General features: G+C 51.9%; 1 protein-coding gene across 1 annotated transcript; it reads right to left on the reverse strand.

Moving 5' to 3' along the window:
- Positions 1–988: 988 nt before the first annotated feature.
- Positions 989–23,399, reverse strand: LOC311200793 (olfactory receptor 14A16-like; the record flags this gene model as incomplete). Its single annotated transcript, XM_084275099.1, has 2 exons — positions 989–1,687; positions 23,175–23,399. 2 exons carry the CDS (start codon positions 23,397–23,399, stop codon positions 989–991), a joined length of 924 nt encoding a protein of 307 aa, XP_084131225.1.
- Positions 23,400–23,945: the final 546 nt, after the last annotated feature.

The raw sequence follows: 23,945 nt of genomic DNA on the forward strand, positions 1-23,945 counted from the left end.
GACGCAAAACTGCTAAGCCAGGGTGCCAGGCAACTGAGGTCACAGGACACCAGCGTCCTGGAAAATCAGTGGCCCAGGAAACCAGTGGCCCAGGAAACCAGGGCCTTAGAAACCAGGAGTCATGGAAACCAGGGCTGCCAGGAAACTGGGGTGAATGGAAAAAAAGGGGCACGGGAAACTGGGGGTGTGAGAAACCAGTGGCACCAGAACCGGGGAGTGTGGGAAACTGGGAGCGCAGGTAAGCTGGGTTTAAGGAAACTGGAGGCGCGGGAAACCAGGGTGAGGAGACCCCAGTGTCCCAGGAAACCAGGGTGCCAGAAAACTGGGAACGCAGGAAACAAGTGACATGGAAAATCAGTGCCCCGGGAAAGCAGAGCCCAGGAAAGCAGGAGCTTGTGGAAACCTTGGTGCCAGGAAACCGGGGTCCTGTAAATTCAGTGAGCTGGGAAAACAGAAACGTGGGAAACCGGGGTCCTGGGGGCATGAGAAACCAGAGTGCTGGGAAACTAGGGGCACAGGACCACAGTGGTGTGGTCCTTCCCAGAGGAGGAAGGAGTGACCAAGACAGTGTGTGATGAGCTGACCCCAGCACCCATTCCCAGTCCTCCCTATGCTGCTTAATGGGAGGAAGGAGAGAACTGAAGACTGAAGTGGACCCTGGGAAAAACAGGGAGGGTTGTGGGTGGCATCACTGTAATGACAAGTGAGATGAAAGAGACAGATCATGCAGGTACAGGGACAGAAAAAGAAGGCCCTTTGCAGTCAGGCATGATGCAAGAAGAGCACAGCTCATCATTACACAGTGTCTGGATCACACAAGACCGAGAGGTACCACATTAGGAATGGAATAACTGTGGACCATGTTCTAATTGCTTAGACAAACAAGGAGCAGAAGAAAGCAACAACTAAAAAGGCCAATAAATACAGACTAGTCCTAACAGGAGTGACATGGTCAGGAATATGCAGAAGATGAGCTGCTTGTTGGGACTCAGAAACATCCAGTTATCTGTTTCCACAGGGCATCCTTGAGCTCCTGGTTCCTCATGCTGTAGATGAGGGGGTTCACTGCTGGTGGAACCACCGAGTAAAGGAATGACACCAACAGATCCAGAAACAGGGAGGAGATGGAGGGGGGCTTCAGGTAGGCAAAGAAGGCAGTGCTGATAAAGACAGAGACCATGGCCAGGTGAGGGAGGCAGGTGGAAAAGGCTTTGTGCCGACCCTGCTGCGAGGGGATCCTCAGCACAGCCCTGAAGATCTGCACATAGGACACCACAATGAACACAAAGCACAGAAACCAAAACCAGATACTGACCACAATGACTCTTATTTCCCTGAGGCAGGCATCTGAGCAGGAGAGCTTGAGGATCTGGGGGATTTCACAGAAGAACTGGTCAACAGTATTGCCCTTGCAGAGGGGCAGAGAAAATGTATTGGCTGTGTGCAGCACAGCATTGAGAAACCCACTGGCCCAGGCAGCTGCTGCCATGTGGACACAAGCTCTGCTGCCCAGGAGGGTCCCGTAGTGCAGGGGGTGGCAGATGGCAACGTAGCGGTCATAGGCCATGACAGTGAGAAGAAAGTACTCTGTGGAGATAAAAAATAAAAAGAAAAAGACCTGAGCTACACATCCTGTGTAGGAAATGGCCCTGGTGTCCCACAAGGAATTGGCCATGGCTTTGGGAACAGTGGTGGAGATGAAGCCAAGGTCAGTAGCAGAGAGGTTGAGGAGGAAGAAGTACATGGGGGTGTGGAGGTGGTGGTCACAGGCTATGGTGATGATGATGAGGATGTTGCTCACAAGAGCAGCCAGGTAGATGCCCAGGAAGAGCCAGAAGTGCAGGAGCTGCAGCTCCCGTGTGTCTGCAAAGGGCAGGAGGAGGAACTTGGTGATGGAGCTGCTGCTGTTGGACATCTGCTGCTGTCAAGTGTGGAGACCTGTCAAAGGATAAAAAGGTAGTGAGAAATTAGGGAACGATTCTTTGAGGGAAACAGTTTCCAATTCACATTGACTCTCTGGATTCAGGAAGACTTTGGTCAGGTCCCTTTTGGGAGGTCTGCTTTGTGCTGGCTTGAGTGTGCCACTGCAGGGAGGAGGGTTGGCTGTGGGCTCTGGAGAACTCAGTCCTGCCTGGCAGCAGTCAGTAAACAGAAGGATGGTGTGATTTCAGTCTAAATCCCCTGTGGACAGCAATGAGCTTTTCAGCACTGTCACTCCAATTTCACCAAGGGCAGAGCAGAGCTTTGGAGCTTTGGTTTTCTCCTTACTGAGAGCTGAGGAATCCAGTCTCGCAGGGCAGAGCTCCAAAGCCCTCCTGCAGTCTCATCCTACCCAAGGAGGATCTCAGCTCCCTGCTCCCAGCCAGGGACACACAGGGCTCAGTGCAGCTGCCCACACACAGGTGATGAGTGGCATTGCCACGGCCTCTGAGCTGAGATGTCTTCTGCATGGGGCTCCTCTCCTGGGCACAAGAGTCCCTGGGAGAGCGGTGCCATTGTGGGGGGCAGCTGCAGCCCAGCAGGAGCTGCCTGGAAAACCTCAGTCCTACAGATGGGGGTTCTGAAGTGAGGGTCAGCTCAGTGCCAGCCCCAATATTGGATTTGCCCAGAAGCCCAGGAAACGGTGGGAGAAAGGCAACAAGAACAGGAGAGGAAACGGCGAGGAATATTCCACAGGAGGCTGGAAGGACAGGCACTCGGAGGTTTCTTCTCTCTGGGACAAGGACCCTGCACCATATTTCCATGTGTCAGACTTTACATCCACTGCTTCTTTCCACAGTGCAAATGCAGCCATGCCCAGGAGAAGACAGCTGTCCTGCCCTGTCCCTCTGATGGGGCAGAAGGACATCCTTTCCAGGCAGCACTTTCAGGTCCTATAGAGAACCTGTCCTCCTGACAGACCCTACACACTGTCCCATGTCCCAGCTTTAGGAGATCCCTCCAGGAACAGAACCTGCATTGCCCTGCACCCACAGACATACCAGGGAGAGGCTGTGGAAATTTCTCCTCCAGTGAGCTCTCAGCACCCATCAGCTCTCTCAGCCTCACAGGTCTCCCCTCGGTGCCTACAGGCAGTGTCCCCAGCCCTGTGTGCTTGGCAGAGGAGCTGCTGCTGGCCAGAGCTGTCTCTCTGCAGCGCTGCCAGGTTGTCATGAGCTCCCCCCATCGCAGGAGCCTGGCTTAGCTCAGCAGGAGAAGACCAGTTCTTGTAGACTCCCTCCTGGTGCCTCAGGCCTCATGGGGATCGTTCTATGATCTCATCTCTGACATTCTCTGGATGTCCCTGCCCAGGGCCTGGGGTCAGCACTTGGCATTTCTGCTTCATCAGACCAAGCCAGGGTGTCCTCAGCATCAGAGCTGCCTGTGCTTTGCCTGGGTTTGTCCTCATGGCCTCCAGTTCTCTGCTCTAACGAGCCCATGGGGAGGCTTTGTCAGGAATGGCTCCCAGTGGGGCCTGTTAATGCTTCAATGTACTTTGGGCATTAAAAGTCTGCAAGAAGGGAGGGGTGGGGGGAAGGTGCTTTGAGATCTGGTCCCATTGTTTTAAGATCTGGTCACGCTTCTCATTACCCAACTCTGGTGTCACTGGGTGTGCAGTGCAGTGTAAGAAACTAGAGAGTTTTCTGTCCTTCCCGCTGTTGGGTCTGTTTTGCCCAGGTCGTTCATTACAGGATGATCCCTCCCTGTCCTTATCTTGACTCCTGAGCCTCTTGATATCTATTTTCTCCCCGTCCAAATAAAAAGGGGAGGGATAGACCGACTTTGGTGGGTGTCTGGCCTCCAGCCAGGGCTAAACCACCACACCCACACCAGCCACATGCCTCTCTCAGCATCAAAGCTAATCCAGCACCAATGAAACCACAACGTCATGCACAAGTAAGGGGCACACTCCTGGCCTGTCCACCACTCAGGCAAAGGTGATCTCACAGCATCTACCACTGACATGTGCCCATTCCTGGCTTGTCAGGTATTTTGGCACCACTGACATCACAAGGACATTCACAAGAGATCTGTCAGTTCCTGGCCAATCATACATCCAGCTACCAGTAGCCTCAGAAGGACGTGTACTGTCCATAAGCCTGGTCCTAGACTCAGGCTAGAGACATTTCCTCAGAACCCACACAGCCTATTGGTCTTTTCCCTGCCTATCAACTATTCAGGGAGTAATGATACTCTCTACACAAGTCTTGGGCTTATCTGGCCTATCAGCTACTTGGGAACCACTGACATCACAACACAGACCATCTGCCTTCTCTTGTCCTGTCAACTGTTCTGGAATCAGTGACCTCACAGCAACCTCCACTGTCCACAGCCTGCTCCAGGTCTGTCAGTATGACCTCACAAGCACGTATTCTTTTCTAATAGTGGATGGAATGCCTTGTTTAGGAATTAGGATGAGAGCAGTGCTGAGAGCACCCTGATGTTTCTGGTTGTTGCCAAGCAATCAAGGACTTTTGCAGTTGTTCCTGTTTCCCTACTAATGAGAAAAGAGGGGATGCTTTTCTAGGGGAGTCTAGTTTGGTGAGAAACTGCATTGTGTGTTACCAGTTGCACATAATTTTTTTTGCTCTAAAGTGCATTATCATTGTCATATGTATCTTTCTGCTATTCCAGTACACTATCCTTATCCCAACCCATGGGGTTTTGGTTTCTTGGTTTTATTTTCTTTCCCTTTCCCTTCCCCTTCCTGCCCCACCTCCAACTCCTTTCCCCCTCTTCCTTTTAAAGAACAAGCAACTGTGTGGTGCTCAGCTCTCAGCTGGGGCAAAACCACGACACTAAGCTTTTTTAGCTCTAGAAATCTTAAACAACAGGATCTTTTTATAGACACATAAATAAATTTATTACTATTATTATTTACTCCTATTTATAGATATATTTCTGTCCAGAGATTTTTTCCTGGTCCAAAAGCAGACAGGCAGCCGATGCCAAGGCTGCCTCTAGGACACCTGGGGGTGATGGTGTCCAGAAGCATCTTCCTGTGTGTAATGACAGGGTCTCCCTTTGCCATGTGCCCCTGAGGACAGCAGGATGCATTGTCTGGTTTGTCCATCTAATCACAGGGGCTGCTTGAGAGCAGACAGGGGGTGACAATGTCAAGAAAAGATCATCAGCCAATCACAGAGCAGTGTGACATTTACCAGTGTGGCAGCTGAAGGCCATGGAATGGCCGTACATATTGGTGAACAGAACAAGATTGCAGCCCCTGTGTATGTGGGGGAAGGGCCTTCCGGGCCTGATGTGAACCAGAAAAGGTGGCCAGTCTTGCCAGCCGGTCACAGGTAGAGCACATGGCCAGTTGTCCCTGTTCCGGCCAGGACAGAGGGATCTTCCCCAAGCAGCCAGCACAGGTGAGCCGAGCTGCCCCGGGCTGTTTTCCACACCTCATGGCATCACTCCCCTGTCAAAAGGGCTGGTGGGGGAGGGGTGCTCCTGGGCGGCTCCAGGACAGTTTGAGTACCACCAGGGCATTGGGTCAGTCCTTGCCTCGGTGCAGTACTCAGTGTCACTGTCTTGCTGGGTCGGTACAGTGCTCTGTGTCATCACTGGGTGTGTGAACCCTGTCCCAGGATGTTGTTGTTGTGCTGCTCGTCAGTCAACTGTCCTTATCCCAACCCAGGGGGCTCTGTCTGTTTGTCCTCATGAGGAGGGGTGAGAGAGAGGCGTGGGGTGGGTTTGCCTGGCCTCTGGGGCAAGTAGAAAAGGGTAACTCATGCTGGGATGGGGCAGACGGGTCTGAGAAAGGATTGGATCCAGGAGTACCGAGACTTCTCTCTGAGAAGGAGTTGAGAAAGCAAGTTTGATTCTCCCTGGTTTGCCCACCTGGTAGGATGTGACAGGCCTTGAGAACCAAGTCTAGTGGATAGTGTCCCTGCCTGTGGTTGGGCAGTTGGACTAGATGATCTTCAAAGATTTGTTTCCAGTCAAAACTATTTGATGATTCTGTGACCCCGTTCTTACCAACTTCTCCCTTATCAGCACCAAGTGGGTGATCAGAGATTCAGAGAGGAGACTAGTCAAGGACTGGGAACACAGGTACAAGGGAGGGCACCCAGCCATGATCCAACTTTCAGCCTCACATCACCCTTGGTGTAGATGGCATGGACCTCGCATCTATGTCATGGTCTTTCCACTCAGGTCACCAGACCCCTCTGGGAGGCCTTGGGCTGTCCACACAGCACCAGCTCTGGGATTTCCTGGAGGTTTGGTGTTTGCCCACTGAGTGGAGTTGTGTTGGGCACCCAAGCACCTGGTGTGATATTAGAGACTTTTGTTTGTTGGTTTGTTTTACTTGATGGCGTGAGAATGAGAGCTCTGCCATGGAAGTCTTCAGTCCAGGGGTCTGGATGCATGTTAGCTTGATAGTGGCTGAGCTTCCTGGGCACTAGAGAGAGACACCTGGGGCACTTCTCAGTTTGATCAGCTCAGGAACAAGTTTCACAAAGCACATTCAGGTGCTCTACAAGCCTGGGGTCACTGTGGGTGGCCAAGGATATCCTGCTTTCCTCTCCGGCCTTCAGCTGATGCTCAGGAAGGTGGGCATTCTCAGAGCCTTTCCATTCATCCTTGCTAACGCCAGCATGTGTCCTGGAACACCCCCTGGCACCTCAGTCATCACAAAGTATCTGTATGTGAGCACCTGAGTCCTCGCTGAATAAAGGTAAAGGTCTCAGAGCAGGGGATCACGTGCTGGCAACTCTTTTGTGTAACAGGATTTCCAGCTCCTCTGGGTCAGTGAGGTCCAGGTGGAGAGCCAAAACTTGCTTCAAGGGCCTCCTGGTCAGGATGAGCTGCTTGCATTGGCTCTGTGGAATCCCTGCCCTGCACAATGGAAGCTGACCCCTTCTTATCCCTGTCCGTGCGTCCTTTTTCTGAAGGATCAAGAATATGTGTGTCCAAAGGGACACACTGACACGTGTCATAGAGAACCTCCCTCTGGAAGGACAAGCCATGCTGCCAGAATCAGTCTCTCTCCACTGTGAGAGCAGCATGTTCCCCAGGGGTGACCCTGGTGCCTTTCAGGAGCTGCCAGCCACAGAGCCCATGAGACATCTGCAGTGAGCCCAGAGTGGGAAGAGAAAGGTGCCTTGGGCTGGTCTGCTGCTGCTGAGCTGGGCTGGGCTCCTGGGATGGAGGGGGCTCCTGGCAAGCAGGCAGTGCTGAAGAGAGACAGCTCTGCCAAGAGCAGCTCCTCTGCAAAGCGCAGGAGGGCTGAGGGCACTGCCTGCAGGCTCCAAGGCAGACAGAGAGGAGAAAAGGCAATCTGGGTGGGAGAATGCCCAGAGCTCACAGAGAAATCTTCATGGATGTGGACATGTTATCAAAGAATCATAGAATCATAGAATGGCATGGGTTGGAAGGGAAACTAAGGATCTTAGAGCTCCAACCCCCTGTCACAGGCAGGGCCACCAACCTCAGGCCTGGATCTACACAAGGTTGCCCAGTGCCCCATCCAACCTGGCCTTGAACACTTCCAGGGACAGGGCATCCACCACCTCTCTGGGCAGCCTGTTCCAGCAGATCACCACTCTCTCTGTAAAAAACTTCCCCCTAATATCTAATCTAAACCTTCTTTCCTTTAGTTTTAATCCATTCCCCCTTGTCCTGCCATTATCTACCCTTTTAAAAAGTTCATTCCCCTCCTGTTCCTCTGCTCCTTTCAGGGACTGGGAGGCTGCAATGAGGTCCCCCCACTGCCTTCTCTTCTCCAGGCTGAACAAGCCCAGTTCCCTCAGCCTCTCTTTGTAGGGGAAGTGCTCCAGCCCTCTAATCATCTTTGTGGCTCCTCTGAACCCTCTCCAGCAGTTCTATATTTTTCTTGTATTGGGGGCCCCACCTGGCTGAGGCCTCATGAGGGCAGAGCAGAGAGGGACAATCCCGTCCTTGTCTCTGCTGGCCACCCCTCTTCTGATGGAGCCCAGGATACCATTGGCCTTACGAGCTGCAAGAGCCACTGCTGGCTCATGTTAAGTTTCTCATCCACCAGAATCCCCAAGTCCTTCTCAGCAGAGCATCTGCAGCAGGGCCCGAGGCAGCGCTCCAACCTCTCAGAGCCTCTCGCTGTGGGACAGGCACTGCCAGCCACAGCAAGGCAACGGGACCAGACCCATGTGCCCTGAAAGCCACAGGCCAGGGAGCTCTTGAACCTCTGTCCCCAGCTCAGAGGAGAGCAGACACTTCACCGAGAGGTTGTTCCTGCAGCACCCCAAAAAATGCTGGGGCAGATGGGATGGGCCATGCTGTCTCCCCCTCACCCTGCCTTCCTCCTGCTTCTGCTGCTGCTCGGTGAGTTGGGGGATTTCTTTGCACTGAGATTCAGGCCTGGAGGACTGTGAGTGGGGTAGGACAGGGCAGCTCCTGGGCACAAGGGAAAATGGGGAAAGGTGTGTGGAGCAACCAAGCAACAGTGAGGGGCAGAGCTGCTTAGATGAGGGGAGGGAAATGATGCTTCCTCCAGCTACGGTGCAGCTCTGAGCAAAGGGTGCATTTTTCCAACACCTCTAAGAGGGTTTGTGTTATAGCATGGGATTGGCTATCTTCTGGAGTGCTTTAGGGAGCCAGGGGCATGCATCTGGAACATCCCCACCCAGAACATCCTCGGGTGGTGTTAGTTTCAGAGCTGAGGACATACAGGATGGATACACAGCGGTGGGAAGGTGATTGCACAAGGACTCAGCAGTGGGGAGAGGTCCAGGGGGACTTGGATGATCCAGGTTGCTGCCCATCTAACCAAAACACTCTCTGCCCACTACACAGGTGCCAGAGTGACTGCCCAGGACATCTGCAGCTCTCCAGATAACGGTGAGTACAGGGATGTGCACTGAGAGGTGTGCAGGGGGTGGAAATGGAAGAGGCATTTTTTTCCCTGGGACTCTTCCATCCCTGGTCCAGAACATTCTGCACCCTCATCACTGTGAACATTTACTTGTGCTACCACTACATCACTGTCTTCCTTCCAGGTCACCTCCCAGCTCCTCATCTGAACCTCAACGTTCTTTCTGCTCAGCCTGGTGGCACAGTTCAGGCCTGGTGCTCTATACTCATAGGGTCACCTGCTACCTGAATTGTCTTCTGCAGGGATGGGGTGGAGGAGTACAGCCTGAAAGCCAAACTGGATCAGTTGAACTACTTTCTGCTGCTCAATGTCACCCTGCAGAGGGCAGGAAAGTACACATGTGGGTATCAGCACAAGAACAAGAGTAACTTGGCTCCCAAAGAGTCATTCCTGGTCTTCAGTTATGGGTACAGGTGAATGGGGGTGACACACAGTTTCCATCAGATCAAGTCCACTTTCATGGAGAAGGGGATCTTGGAAACTTGCCTCTGCCTCTAGTAATTCCCATGAGAGCTGGGAACAGCCATGGAAACTGGGGCAAGAGGAATTCCAGATGCAATGGATTTGTGGAAGTCATAGGGCAGAGCTGCGTCCCCTTCCAGCCCCTGTGCTGCAAAGCAAGGATGAGGGGTCTGGAGTGACTCTCACAGGGGAAAAGAGTCACCTCCCTGTCCCTGCCTGGGGTTCCTGTCTCATGTGGAGACAAGGAAAGGTGATTCTTCTGCCCAGCTCTGGTTTGATCAGGAGAAAGGACTCTGCTGGACAGAAGGATTTCTCCCCAGGCAAGGGAAGGAACGTCAGAGATGAGATCATAGGGTGATCCCCATGAGGCACCAGGAGGGAGCCTAGAAAAACTGGTTTTCTCCTGCTGAGCTGGGCTGGGCTACAGAAATGGAGGGAGCTCATGGAATCCCGGCAGCACTGCAGAGAGACAGCTCTGCCCAGGAGCAGCTCCTCTGCCAAGCACACAGGGCTGGGGACACTGCCTGTAGGCACCGAGGGGAGACCTGTGAGGCTGAGAGAGCTGATGGGTGCTGAGAGCTCACTGGAGGAGAAATCTCCACAGCACTCTGCCTGGCATGTCTGTGGGTGCAGGGCAATGCAGGTTCTGTTCCTGGAGGGATCTCCTAAAGCTGGGACATGGGGCAGTGTGTGGGGTCTGTCAGGAGGACAGGTTCTCTCTAGGACCAGAAGGTGCTGCCTGGAAAGGATGTCCTTCTGCCCCATCAGAGGGACAGGGCAGGACAGCTGTCTTCTCCTGGGCATGGCTGCAGTTGTGAAGCAGCGTGTGCACCCAGGGGTGCCCAGGGCTGTCCTTGTGAGCAGGGTTCCTGCAGCCTGGGGCTGTGTGCTGGGGCAGGGACTCTGCTGCTGCCAGGGTCAGCACTCAGCCTGCCTGCTGGGCTTCCATCAGCATCACTGCAGAAAGAAGTTGTGGGTGGGAAGTGTGACCCACGGAAGGATAGTGTAGGTTCCTTCTGCTGTCAAAGGCTACTATGTAGGACAGGTTTGCTCCCAGTGCCAGCAGATACACAGCAACTTTGATGGACTTTTCCAGGAGACCAAGGATGCTTTTTGCAGTACAGGTAAATAATTTTTTTGAATTTTCTGCTCCTGTGCACTGGGTGGGAAGTGGGAGCTGAGCTTTTCTTGATAACTTTGCAGCAGGCAGTGCAAACTCATTTGTCATTAGGACTTGTCAGAGCATCTCCTGAGCCCTGCACACACAGAGGTTCCCCAGGGCAATGATCTGATGCCAGGAGGGGTCTGCAGAGCAGAGCAGAGCACTAGGCAGTTTGGATGAGGTCTGTGAGCACAGAGCAGGAGGTGAGATGGGCAAAGAGCATCAGCTCCAGGGACAGCTCCAGGCAGCAGAGACATTGTCAGGTAGGGAGAAGGAGCTCCCTAACAGGTATCCGTCAGGTACGTCCCTGACATCTCCTGTTGTGCTGACACTTTCCCGAAGCAACCGCCTGGTTTCTGTCTCCAAGCACAAACTGCACCCAGAGTTCAAGGATTTCATACTGAGTCTTCTCCTTGGCAGCCCAACCCCAGTGAGTAGAAACCCCTGAGTGTCTCTCTGTCTGTCCCTGTCCTTACAGCCTTGGCTGCAGCATTTCTTGCTGTTCCTCCTCACGTCCTTGCTGCTTTTGTCCCACCATACCTGGGACTCTGGGCACATCCATTGGTGGTGCTGGCACTGAGCTTCCCCTCACTTCAGGACTCCCATTTGTAGCTTCAAAGCTCTGCTCTGGGGTTAAATTGGAGTGACAGTGCTGAAAAGCTCATGCCTATCCACAGGGGATTTAGTCTGAGATCACTCCAGCCTTCTATTTCCTTACTGCTGACTGTCAGGACTGAGTTCTCGAGAGCCAAAGCTGACCCTCCTTTCAGCAGTGGCACGCTCAAGCCAGCACAAAGCAGAGCTCCCAAAAGGGACTTGACAAAACTTGTCCTTAATGCAGAGAGTCAATCTGAGGGTATTCTATTAGAATTGAAGAGGTTTTCAAGAAGGAAGAGTTCCCTCAACTAGCTGCCTTTTCCTCCTTGGACAGGTCTCCACACTTGATGGAAGCAGCAGATGTCCAACAGCAGCAGCTCCATCAGCCAGTTCCTCCTCCTCCTGCCCTTTGCAGACACACGGGAGCTGCAGCTCCTGCACTTCTGCCTCTTCCTGGGCATCTACCTGGCTGCTCTCCTGGGCAATGGCCTCATCATCATCACCATAGCCTGTGACCACCACCTCCACACCCCCATGTACTTCTTCCTCCTCAACCTCTCTGTTCTTGACAGTGGCTTCATCTCCACCACTGTTCCCAAATACATGGCCAATTCCTTGTGGGACACCAGGGCCATTTCCTACACAGGATGTGTTGCTCAACTCTTCTTCTTTGTATTGTTTATCTCTACAGAGTACTTTCTTCTCACTGTCATGGCCTATGACCGCTACGTTGCCATCTGCCACCCCCTGCACTACGGGACCCTCCTGGGCAGCAGAGCTTGTGTCCACATGGCAGCAGCTGCCTGGGGCAGTGGGTTTCTCTATTCTGTGCTGCACACAGCCAATACATTTTCCCTGCCCCTCTGCCATGGCAATGCCCTTGACCAGTTCTTCTGTGAAATCCCCCAGACCCTCAAGCTCTGCTGCTCAGATGCCTACCTCAGGGAGACTGCAGTCACTTTGCTCAGTGCCTGTTTAGCTTTTGGGTGTTTTGTGTTCATTGTGGTGTCCTATGTGCAGATCTTCAGGGCTGTGCTGAGTATCCCCTTAGGACAGGGACAGCACAAAGCCTTTTCCACCTGCATCCCTCACCTGGCCGTGGTCTCCCTGTTTGTCAGTTCTGGTATGTTTGCCCACCTGAAGCCCCCCTCCATCTCCTCCCTTGTTCTGGACCTGGTGTTGGCATTTCTTTAATCAGTGTTTCCACCAGCAATGAACCCCCTCATCTACAGCATGAGGAACCAGGAGCTCAAGGATGCCATGTGGAAACTGATGACTGGTTGTTTCTAAGAAACAATAAACTGCTCATCTTCCGCATATTGCTGCCCATGGAACTCATTATGACCAGCCTTTATTCTGTAGTGGTTTTAGTTGTTGGGGTTTTTTCCTTCTATTTTGACTGCCATGTAATTGCATGTTTCATGTTCATCCCATTTCAAACGTAGCACCTTCTGGTCTTGTGTGACCCAGATGATGAGTAATGACGAGCTGTGCTCTCCTTGCATCATATCTGCCTCCAAAGGGCTACAGTTTTTTCTTTCTTTTATTTCCCCATAAATTTTTAAATAATTTACCTCACATTTCCATCAGCTGAATCACTTGTCTGGAATGGCTTTCCCACTATGACAGAATGGGAATTTCCAGGATTGGGACCCATGGCAGCAGAAGAAATGTTCACCTGTCCCTGTACCTGCATTACCTCCAGGGTGTTTCTTTCATCTCCCCCATAATTCAGGTGTTTCCACCTGTCCTGATGATACAGCCATGACTAAGAACATCTTTTCCACAGATGGGCTGGACATGTGCACTTTACTTTGATCACAGGTTTCCACCTCCACTTGCTCTTTGGGTACTCAAATGCTACTCATCTCTCTGGTTTCTGCTTTGAGCTCCAGAGAGTTGGAAAATGAGACCAATATCCATCCCAGAATGCTGCTGTCACTCCTTCCATCAACTGAGCCATGACAGGAAATACCCGTGAAGGGAAAATATCCTCCATTGTAATATTCCTTTGAACTATTCATCATTAAATGCCTAACTGTAATCCAATTATTTGTAGAAGTCTGGATTTTTTTTTAATGAAAAGCACTTGAAGAGATATGCTTTTTAAGGCTTTCTGTATTTTCATTTGCTCCATGGTGTCTTTTCTTCTGAGTCCACACACCTCAGATACTACGTGGAGAGTGAAGAAACCTCTCCAAATGTCAAAGTCAGAACGAATGCCCAAAGTACCTTGAAGTATTCATGGGCCCTACTGTGAGCCATTGCTGACAAAGCCTCCCCATGAACATCTTACACCTCACAAGTGGAGGCCATGAGGACAAACACAGGCACAGGGCAGGCAGCTCTGATGCTGAGGACACCCTGGCTTGGTCTGATGAAGCAGAAATGCCAAGTGCTGACCCCCAGCCCCTGGGCAGGGAGATCCTGACCCTCACCTGTGTCTCAGAGCTCTTACATGGCATGTGGGGAGTGTGATGCCAAGGGTAGGACAGGGGTATGACACATGGATGCCTCCCTAGGTTGAGTTCAAGGAGACAATAATGTTCCATGGCCATGAGGCCATGAGGCCTCTGAGGCCTCTGCAGGGACATCAACCATTGCCAAGGGGAAAAAGACCTCGTTTCTGTCAGTTGCTTTCAGCCTGGCCAACACCCCCCACCTTCTGCACCGCAGCCCATCTCACTCTGCCCCACACCTGTGCCTGTTTCTCTGCAGGCACCCAACCCCTTTCCCCACTTTGTTCTCACCCCACGATGTCCCTGCCTGTACTGCTGTCTCCCCCTCCTCACCAGCTGTTCCCAGATAAACCAAGCAACCAGCTCATCCACACTTCCTCCAAGTAACTCCAAGCACCACAGCACTACCCTCAGAATGGCATTTCTCCATGCTTATTACCCATCTGCACCTCTAGTTTTAATTGCCATTCATTTGAAAAGGAACTTTCAAGCTCTCTGAGCTACCCCTATACTCTGCTCAGACTCCCCTTCCCCAGGCTAAAGAAGCCCAGATCTCTCAGCCTCTCCACACAAGACCCCTAACCCTATCTTGGCAAAATTTCCCTCAACCTCATGACAGTTTCTCCACATTCATCCTGACCGACCCCCCCCTCCTGGACACTCTGCTGGTGTCCACACCAGTGCTGAGTCAAACAGTAAGTGCCTTTGCCTGGGTGGCCATACTGCTCCCAGTGCTGCCCAATGTGCTCATGGCCAGGTTGCTGTGTAGCAGCCCTGGCTGCTATGGCATCCCTCAGAATGCCCAAAGCCTCCTCCTTGACACTGCTGCTCCACCAGTCATGTCTGAATTCCCTTGATGAGGTTTAACCCTGCTCACTGATGATGTCATCATGCATGGGAGATTCTTTTGGGCAGCTGGCACCAGCTGCCCTGGCAGTCCTCCCTCACAACAACCAGTGTCCCTGAGCTTACTTTCTAGTGCAGCAGCATGTGAATCAGGAAGGGCCTTGATGCTGTGCAAGCACTGGGCATCAATGGATAAATTATCATGTGTCACCAGTGCTGGATTGGTCACAAAACAGGACAATGTGTTGGTTCTACCCCTGTTGTGGTTATCCCCTGATGCAGAACATCACAAGATCAGAAGGAGCAGATCAGCTCTGGTTGGAAAAATTCTTGAGGTTTCTCTTTGTAAAACCACGGAGGGTTGTTCCAGGGTCTGCTGGAAGTGAAGCTCCGATGTGTCAGTGGTTAATGTGTGTGTAGAAGCCTCAGGTGACTTGTGGTGCCTCAGCAAGAGGCATTAAAGGACATGATAGAAAATAAATAAAAAGAGGAGAGAGTAATTTAAATGCTTCTGGTGGTTCATCCCCAAAGAGTGGCTGAGCACCACACACCACTGGCTCACTCCCAGAGGAGAAAGAGACAGAGCCTCTGTCGGTTGGGATAAGGAGAGATCACTGAAAAAAGCACCATGAAACTAGAACAATAAACAGCCCATGACACTCATACCCGGTGAGACCACAGAGTACCTTACCCACCTGAGGATTACACAGTGCTGCAGGACAGGAGGACCAACCCAACACCCCAGCTGCACTCACACTGCCCTGGAGGCACCCAGGAGTGGTGTCCAAACCAGCTCCTTTATGGAGAAGTGCTGTCAGGTGGTGTGGAAAACAGCCAGGGCTAACTCAACCTCCCCAAGCAGCCAGCACAGGTGAGATAACCGCAGCCTGACCAGAACCAGGACAATATCCACCCCTTTTTGCTCACCATCTACATCATGCCCAGATGGGTTTGCCTCTGCACTCCCAGTTGCTTTGTTTCCATTGCTGCAACCACCCCCAAAGGGCACCCCCACAGGAGTTGGCTGGACACCTCAGCCACTGTAGGTGCTTCCTCCTTTCCCCAATCTATTACTGCCAGGCAGTTGGCATATGATGCTGGTGCACTCCACACAGACTTACACCACATGGGTGAGGAACATTGGACTTCATCAGGATTGGTGGGTAGCTGCAGATCATCAGGATCACAGTAATTCATCTCTCACATGGCTGATCCCCTCAAACACTGCACACTCTGCTCTGTGGTCATCCACTTGCCTGGCCAACACATGACATCTTCACTGAACGGGTACCTTTCCCCCACACTGGACAGAAGTGGCCTCCAGAGACTGAAGGCTTGAGACTTCTTTCCAATCACCTTGTCAATGACTCCTTTTCTGAACAGGGATCCCAGCTGCTTGGCCTCCCTGCCTTCTAATTCCAGGCTGTGTGCCCCATTGTCCCAGCATCGCAGTAGCCAGGGGATGATGTGCTCCCCTGGAAGGCAGCTGAAATCTTTTCTCATTTCTCCCAGCTCACTCATGTACAAGGGTCAGGTTATAATGCTCACTCCTGGAGGAGAAACAGACAGACCCTCTGTGGGCTGGGAGGAGGACAGTTTACTGACAAAATCACTGTGAAAAAATGATAACAGCACATCACAAACTACACTCACATCCAGTGATAACAGAGAGTACTTTACTGACCAAAGGACCACAAGGTGCTGCACAATGCAAGGACCAGCCAAAAGCCACAGCCACACTCAGACTGCCCTTAAGGAACCCAGGAGTGCCCCTCCCCAACCAGCCCCTTTTATGGGGGGTGATGTCAGGTGGTGTGGAAAACAGCCTGGGCACACTCAGCTCACCTGTGCTAACTCAGGTCACCTCTGCTAACTTAGCTCACCTCTGCTGGCTGCTTGGGGAAGTTAACTCTTCCCTGGCCAGAAACAGGACAGCTGTGCATTTAATCTCCCCTGTCTGTCACATATTTCTACATGTCCAAAGTCAATTGACCATGTCTGAAATCATAGTTCCAACAGTGGATCTGCACTCCAGTGCTTCTGGTTGCTCTCTAGATTTCCCTTCCCCTTCCCCTTGGACCATTCAGACACCTCCCAACCATCCAGCTGCTGCTCTGAGTTCCAGGGAGTTAAACCCTTGCCTTTCTGGCAGTTGTCTGACTCATTCTGTCTTTAGCCAGCTCTTGATTTGTGGTGATTTCACAGTCTCCTTCCTCTCACTAGAACATCTCTCACAGGGTTAAGCTTTGTGGCAGGTGAACCTCACTGGTGGCAGATTGCACTTGGCACAGAGTGAGGAGTGTTTGATTTAATGGTGAATCTTGTCAGGTTTCTTGTGTTGGTGGAAAATAACTCCCTGTGTGCTGCCTGTGTGCAGCCAGTTCTCTAAGGAAAGCAGGGGAGCTGGTACAGAGGGGCTGTCATGCCCCACTGTGGAGTGCAGAGAGAGACCTGATGTAAGGACAAGGGATGCAAGTCCCAGTTGGCTGGTGAGAGTCATGGTGGGCTTGTGGAGATGTGCAGCAAGGTTGTCCCCACTGCCTCAAGGGACCCTATTTCAGACCAGTCCAGACCTCCTTAGGAGGCACCCTGGATCAATCTCAGTCAGAGGTTGTCACCTCTCCTCTACAGTGAAAATAATAACCTACACCCTTTAAAAAAGTCAATTTTGCTCTGAGCTCCCTTTGAAACAGCTTCAATGATCTGTACATCTCTTGAAGACTTGAAGATAATTACATGAAGAGGCATACCTCATTAGGGCTTGCTTTTTCTTTTTAATGAGCCCTGGGGTGCATTTGGTGCTGAGTCCTTGAAGCTCAGGTACTGAGAGGAGATTACACAATAAACTCCATGTCAAAAGCAGAAGCCAAAGTACCTGAAGTATTAATGAGTCCCACTGAGAGCCATTGCTGGCTGAGCCTCCCCAGGGACTCGTTAGCACAGGTAATTGGAGGCCATGTTGGCTGGTAGGCAAAGGCAATGTACAAACAGCTGAGATGCTGAAGAAAGCCCTGGTTTTGTTTGAGGAAGCAGAAAGGCCAAGCCCTGACCTCCAGTCCAGGGAAGACAGGTCATTTCTCTCAGGCATTGCTCAGGCTCTTCATGGGGCAATGTGTGGTGTGTAATGCTGAGGGAAGAACAAGAGGATGAGAGTTTCTCCTCCTTGTTGGTCCAAAGCCCAGCTAGAAATTCATCTGTCCTCCATTTAAATAAAAGAAAGACCAGGGAGACCCTCCATCCTCTATCAGATTTAGGAGGAAACATTGTGGAAAGATGAGGACAAGGCTGTGGTGCTTAATGAAATCTTTGCCACTGTCTTTAGTAATAGGAGCAGTTGTACAGAGAGAATCCCATTCCCTGAGCTAGGAGACAGGGACAGGGAGCAGAATGAGTCCACCTCAATCCAGGAGGAGATGGTCCTGATGCACCAGAGATGTGCACAGGTCTGTGGGGCTGAATGGGATACACCCAGGGGTGCTGAAAGAGCTGGCAAGGGGGGTTCACCAAGCCACTTCCCATCAGTCCTGGCTGACTGGATCAGTCAACATAACCCCCTATATAAGAAGGGACAGAAGGATGATCAGGGACATTACAGGCCTGATAGTTTGACTTCAGTCCCAGAGAAGCTGATGGAGCAGATCATCCTGAGCAGCATTATCCAGTTCATGAAGAACCCCCAGGTGATCAGGCCCAGTCAGCTTGGGTTCATAAGGGCAGGTCCTGTTTGACCCACTGAATCTCCCTCTATGACAGGGTGACCTGCTTCTTGGACAAGGGAAGGGCTCTGGATGTTGTCTACCTTGACTTTGTCAAGGCCTTGGACACAGTTTCCCACCACCTTCTCCTAGAGAAGTTCGCTGCTTGTGGCTTGGAGACTGTGGTGGTTCAGCCCCAAACAATGGCTGAGTACCACATGCTGCTCATTCACTCCAGGAGGAGAAACAGACAGAGCCTCTGTGGGTTGGGATAAGGAGAGTTTACTGACAAAAGCACCATAAAAGGGGAACAATATCAGCCCCAATTGCACTCACACCCAGTGATAGCACAGAGAGTACCTTACAAACCCAACAATAACATAGCGCTCCACCATGCCAGGACCGCCCATCCCCAGCCAGCCCCTTTGACAGGGAAATCATGTCAGTGTCGTGGTTTCAGCTGGGATGGAGTTAATTTTATTTCTAATGGCAGATGGAATGCCATGTTTGTGAGTTGGGAGGAAAGCAGTGCTGATAACACCCTGATGTTTCTGGTTGTTGCCAAGCAGTCAAGGACTTTTCAGTTGTTCCTATTTCCCTACTAAGGAGAAGGAAGGGGACACAGCCAGGACAGGTGACTCAAACTGGCCAAAGGAGGTATTCCATATCAATTACATCATGCTCAGCATAAAATGGGGGCTGGTGGGAGGAAGAGGAGGCAGCTCCAGGACATGCAGTTTTGCGGATGGTCCTGTTTTCGGGACGGCTCTGGGCTGCACAGCCTGAGTTGTGTGGTTCAGTGACAAACTGCATTGTGTATCACCAGTTTCATATATATAGCTACAAAGTCCTGTTATCATTGTTATATCTCTCTTTCTGCTATTCTAGTAAACTATCCTTACCCCAACCCGTGGGGTTTTGTTTCCTTAGGTTTGTTTTTTTTCCCTTTCCCTTCCCTCCCCCCCGGCAAAACTGCTTCTCCCCCCACACTCCCTTTTAAAGAACAAGTGACTGTGTGGTGCTCTGTTCTCAGCTGGGGAAAAACCACATCTGATAAAATAAAAAAAAAAACCTCTTCTTAAAAACATGAAAATTCTTACATTAAAGTTATATTAATTGTCTCTTAAGAATCACAGAATCACAAGGTTGGAAGAGACCTTTGAAGATCATCGAATCCAACCGTTCCCATCCTTTGCTAAACCAGATCCCCAAGTACCTCATCAACCTTTTTTTGAACAAATCCAGGGATGGTGACTCAGCCCCTCCCTGGGCAGCCTGTTCCAGCCCTGACAACTCTTTCAGTAACAAATTTTTTTCTAATATCCAATCTAACCCTGCCCTGGCACAGCTTCATGCCATTTCCCCTTGTCCCATCTCCTGTCACCTGGCTGAAGAGACCATCCCCAACTCTCTACAACCTCCCTTCAGGAAGTTCTAGGTGGTGATAAAGTCTCCCCTCAGCCTCCTCTTCTCCAATCTAAACATCCCCAGCTCCCTCAGCCGTTCCTCATAAGATTTGCCCTCCAGCCCCTTCCCCAGCCTGGTTGCCCTTCTCTGCACTTGGTCAAGGACCTCAGTGTCCTTTTTATGGTGTGGAGCCCAGAACTGCACACAGTACTCAAGGTGTGGCCTCACCAATGCCCAGTACAGGGGCACAATTACCTCCCCAGACCTACTGGCCACTCTGTTTTTGATACAAGCCAGGATGCCATTGGACTTCTTGGCTGCCTGGGCACACTGCTGGCTCATGTTCAGCCTGCTGTCACCCAACACCCCCAGGTCCTTCTCTTCCTGGAAGCTCTCCAGCCAGTCTCCCCCAAGCCTGTAGTGTTGCAGGGGGTTGTTCTGTCCCATGTGCAGCACTCTGCACTTGGCCATGTTAAACTTCATCCCATTGGTCTCAGCCCATCGGTCCAGTCTGTTCAGACCCCTCTGAAGAGCCTCCCTACCCTCAGGCAGATCAACACTTCCTCACAGCTTAATGTCATCTGCAATTCCCTACATTCCACCCAATGACCTGAGTCACAATTCAACGACTTCCACGTTTTCACTGTCCTAAGTTTCACTTATATATTTTAGCAGAGCTCTGTATATCTCAGTTTCTGATTGAACCCTTATCTGAGAGAGAGATGTTACCGTAATTGACACAACCAACAGCAAAACTCATCACAGTAATGCCAATTATAATCATCAGCAGTGTGTTGTCCCCCCCTTATCTTATGTGCTGTCTGTTGCATCTCCAGATTGACAATTGTCCTTTATCTTCCTATTCCTGAATCCCCAACAAAGGATTTCAGATGAGGCAGCCTGAATCCTCCACTTCCCAAGTCAGCAGAGAAAAAAATACCACAACCCATTTCAGTTTGCAAAAGCAACACACCCCAACTGTTAATCTTTCCCCTGCCCACTGGCTTGTGGCCTACAGGGCCTATGTAATTGCCAATCAGTTCCCAATAGCTTGCTTCCCTGCTTCACTGCTTGGGCACAAAATGAGTACCTCTGATTACATGACCAGAAGTACCCCAGACTGAGGTATTATCTCATTTAATAATACTTTAACTCCTCATCTGGCTTTGTTTTGCAAGGAAATGTCTCTGGACACCCAGAAAAGGTATTGATAACTCCCAATCAGTACTTGCACCCCTCTTTTCTTGGGAGCTCAGAGAAAGCAATTTTCCAGTGGTCCCCTGGGATGGTTCTTACTCCAATATTCCCTAATCATACCCAGTTAGCTGTGTTTGAGGGATTTTTCAAACACATCTCACGTCACTGAGTCACTGTCAAATGGCAGGATATAGGTTTTTTTCCCCATTAATTATTTATTTTAAAAATTTATACAGGGAGTCCACTCCACAACATGTCCTATTGTGTTGTTCTTTGTGTTCTTTGACAATTCCCTTTGTTATTCTATTAATTCTTTATCAGCCTGTGGTGGTTTGACCCTGGCTGGAGGCCAGATGCCCACCAAAGTTGGTCTATCACTGCCCTTTTCAGCTGGACAGGGGAGAAAATAGATATTGAGAGGCTTAGGAGTGGAGATAAGGACAGGGAGAGATCATTCCACAATCAGTGTGAGGGGAAAAGAGACTGAACACAGCATAAAGGAAAGAAAACTCCCTAATTTATGACACTGCCCTGCACCCCCAGCGACACCTGGGCTGAACTCAGAGGGTGGGGATCAGTGGAGCAGAGCCTGGCTGGAGACCTGTGACTTGAAAGACTCCCCTGCCCCAGAGTCTGCCAGGTCCTGGGCAAGCAGAGAGGCCAGGTAGGGCTGGCCTACCCCTCAGAACTAAGTCCTGAGCTGGGCTGGGTCAGCAGGGAGAGGAGAAGGCTCTGGGGAGACCATATTATAGCACCATCCAGTCCCTGAAAGGTGCCTGTAGGAAGCTGGGGAAGAACTGTTCCAGAGGACATGGAGCGATGGGATGAGGGGTGATGGGATTAAACTAGAAAAGAGAGACTGAGGTTGGGTGTTGGGAAGAAGTTCTTCACTCTGAGGGTGGTAGATCTCTGGCTCAGGGTGCCCAGAGAAGTAGTGGAGGCCCCATCCCTGGAGACATCCAAGGTCGGGCTCAATGGGGCTGTGAGCGACCTGCTCTAGCGAAGATGTCCCTGCTCACTGCAGGGTGGGACTAGATGGGCTCTGAAGGTCCCACCCAGAAGACCAGAGTTGCTCATGTGTGTTGTCTTCTCCTGGGATGTCCCTGCCCCTACAGAGCCTTTTCCCTGGGCACAGTGGCCGTGCTGGCCCGGCTGGACACTCAGGCCTCCTCCCCGGCCTCCCCGCCGGGCCCCAGGCTGGTGGTGCTGCTCTGCAGAGCACGTGGGCTGTGGTGCCTGAAAGCCACGGAGACAAACCCCAGGCAGGTCCCTGGGAATTGGCCACCATCCCTGGGAGCACTGGGCATCCACAGGCCCCTACCCCAGGACTGTACCCCACACCCCAGGCCCATACCCTAGACCCAGACCCCAGGCCCATACCCCAGTCCCATACCCTAAGGGCCCATACTCTAAAGGCATCCCCCAGGCCCATACCCCGGGCCTATACCCCAATCCCAAATCCCCGGCCCATACCTCAGGCCCGTAGCCCCTGTCCTCCCCTCAGCCAACCAACAACCCAGCACATCCTCATAGGAGGAACTTTCATCCTGCTCCTTACATCCTCCGTGAAAGAGGAACCCAACCTCCAGACACCGGCACTGGAAAACACCCTTTTATTGCAGAGATACAACATGAGGAGCCAGCTGCCCCCTCACTCCACACACATGGACGTGGGTGGCTGGAGGGAGGGGTGGAGCAGCTGCAGAGAGTCCTGGACAAACAGGGTTATCATGGACACTGTGCCAAAAGCACAGGAGGTTCCTCAGAGGGGGTAGGAGTCACTTGTGAAGAGACACGGTCGGGCTGCTGCTGCTGAGTGACACGTGGGTCATGAGATTCTTGAGTGTGTCCTTGAGCTCCTGGTTCCTCATGCTGTAGATAAGGGGGTTCACTGCAGGAGGCACCACCGAGTACAGAACAGCCACCACCAGGTCCAGGGATGGGGAGGAGATGGAGGGGGGCTTCAGGTAGGCAAACATGCCGGTGCTGATGAACAGGGAGACCACGGCCAGGTGAGGGAGGCAGGTGGAAAAGGCTTTGTGCCGTCCCTGCTGCGAGGGGATCCTCAGCACAGCCCTGAAGATCTGCACATAGGACACCAGGATGAACAGGAAACAAGCCATGAATAGAAAAGCACTAAAAACAACGAGCCCAACTTCCCTGAGGTAGGCATGTGAGCAGGAGAGCTTGAGGATCTGGGGGATTTCACAGAAGAACTGGTCAAGGGCATTGCCCTTGCAGAGGGGCACTGAAAATGTATTGGCTGTGTGCAGCACAGCATGGAGAAACCCACTGGCCCAGGCAGCTGCTGCCATGTGGACACAAGCTCTGCTGCCCAGGAGGGTCCCGTAGTGCAGGGGGTGGCAGATGGCAACGTAGCGGTCATAGGCCATGACTGTGAGAAGAGAATACTCTGCTGCCATCAGAAAAGAGAAGAAGAAAAGCTGAACAGCACATCCCGCGTAGGAAATGGCCCTGCTGTCCCAGAGGGAATTGGCCATGGCTTTGGGGACCGTGGTGGAGATGGAACCCAGGTCGAGGAGGGAGAGGTTGAGGAGGAAGAAGTACATGGGGGTGTGGAGGTGGTGGTCACAGGCTATGGTGATGATGATGAGCCCGTTGCCCAGGAGAGCAGCCAGGTAGAGGCCCAGGAAGAGCCAGAAGTGCAGGAGCTGCAGCTCCCATATGTTTCTGAAGGCCAGGAGGAGGAAGTGGGTGATGGAGCTGCTGTTGGACATCTCATCCCTCTGGACATGGGGGCACTTTGCAAAGAGATAAAACCAGTGACAGGTTAGGGACACTTCTCCAGGGAAAACCAAAGGCAAGTCCCATGGACAGCCCCTGCTACACCTTCCCCCTGTTTCTCTTGTAGGATAGTCACCTTCAGCTCTGCCACTGGAGGTCTGGTTGGTCCTGAGGGAGGGTCCTCTCTGGACCCACCTCTGACCTCTGCTCCCAAGGACTCACCCCTGCTTTGCAGGAATATTTGGGATAGTGACCAGCCCAGTTGTTGGGCTCTTTCAGATGAACCCACCCCTAACTCTACAGAGGGGCTCATCATCACCTGCACCCCCAACTCCTGAGAAACACCAGAGGGGGACAGGGCAGTCAGAGAGGGAACACAGCCACCCCTGAAATCTTCCTGGGGAGGGTTGTCAGTTGTCAAACCCTCAGCATTTCTGCTTCTCTCCAGGAGAACAGGGTCCTGAGAGGCAGGAGGATTTGCTATGGCACCTCTTAGCTCCTCCTCAGGGCTTCCAGGGAGAGCAGAGGTGCTACAGGGC

This window comes from Gallinula chloropus (genome assembly GCF_964237585.1).
Source record: "Gallinula chloropus genome assembly, chromosome: 25".
In the NCBI taxonomy this organism is placed as follows: domain Eukaryota; kingdom Metazoa; phylum Chordata; class Aves; order Gruiformes; family Rallidae; genus Gallinula; species Gallinula chloropus.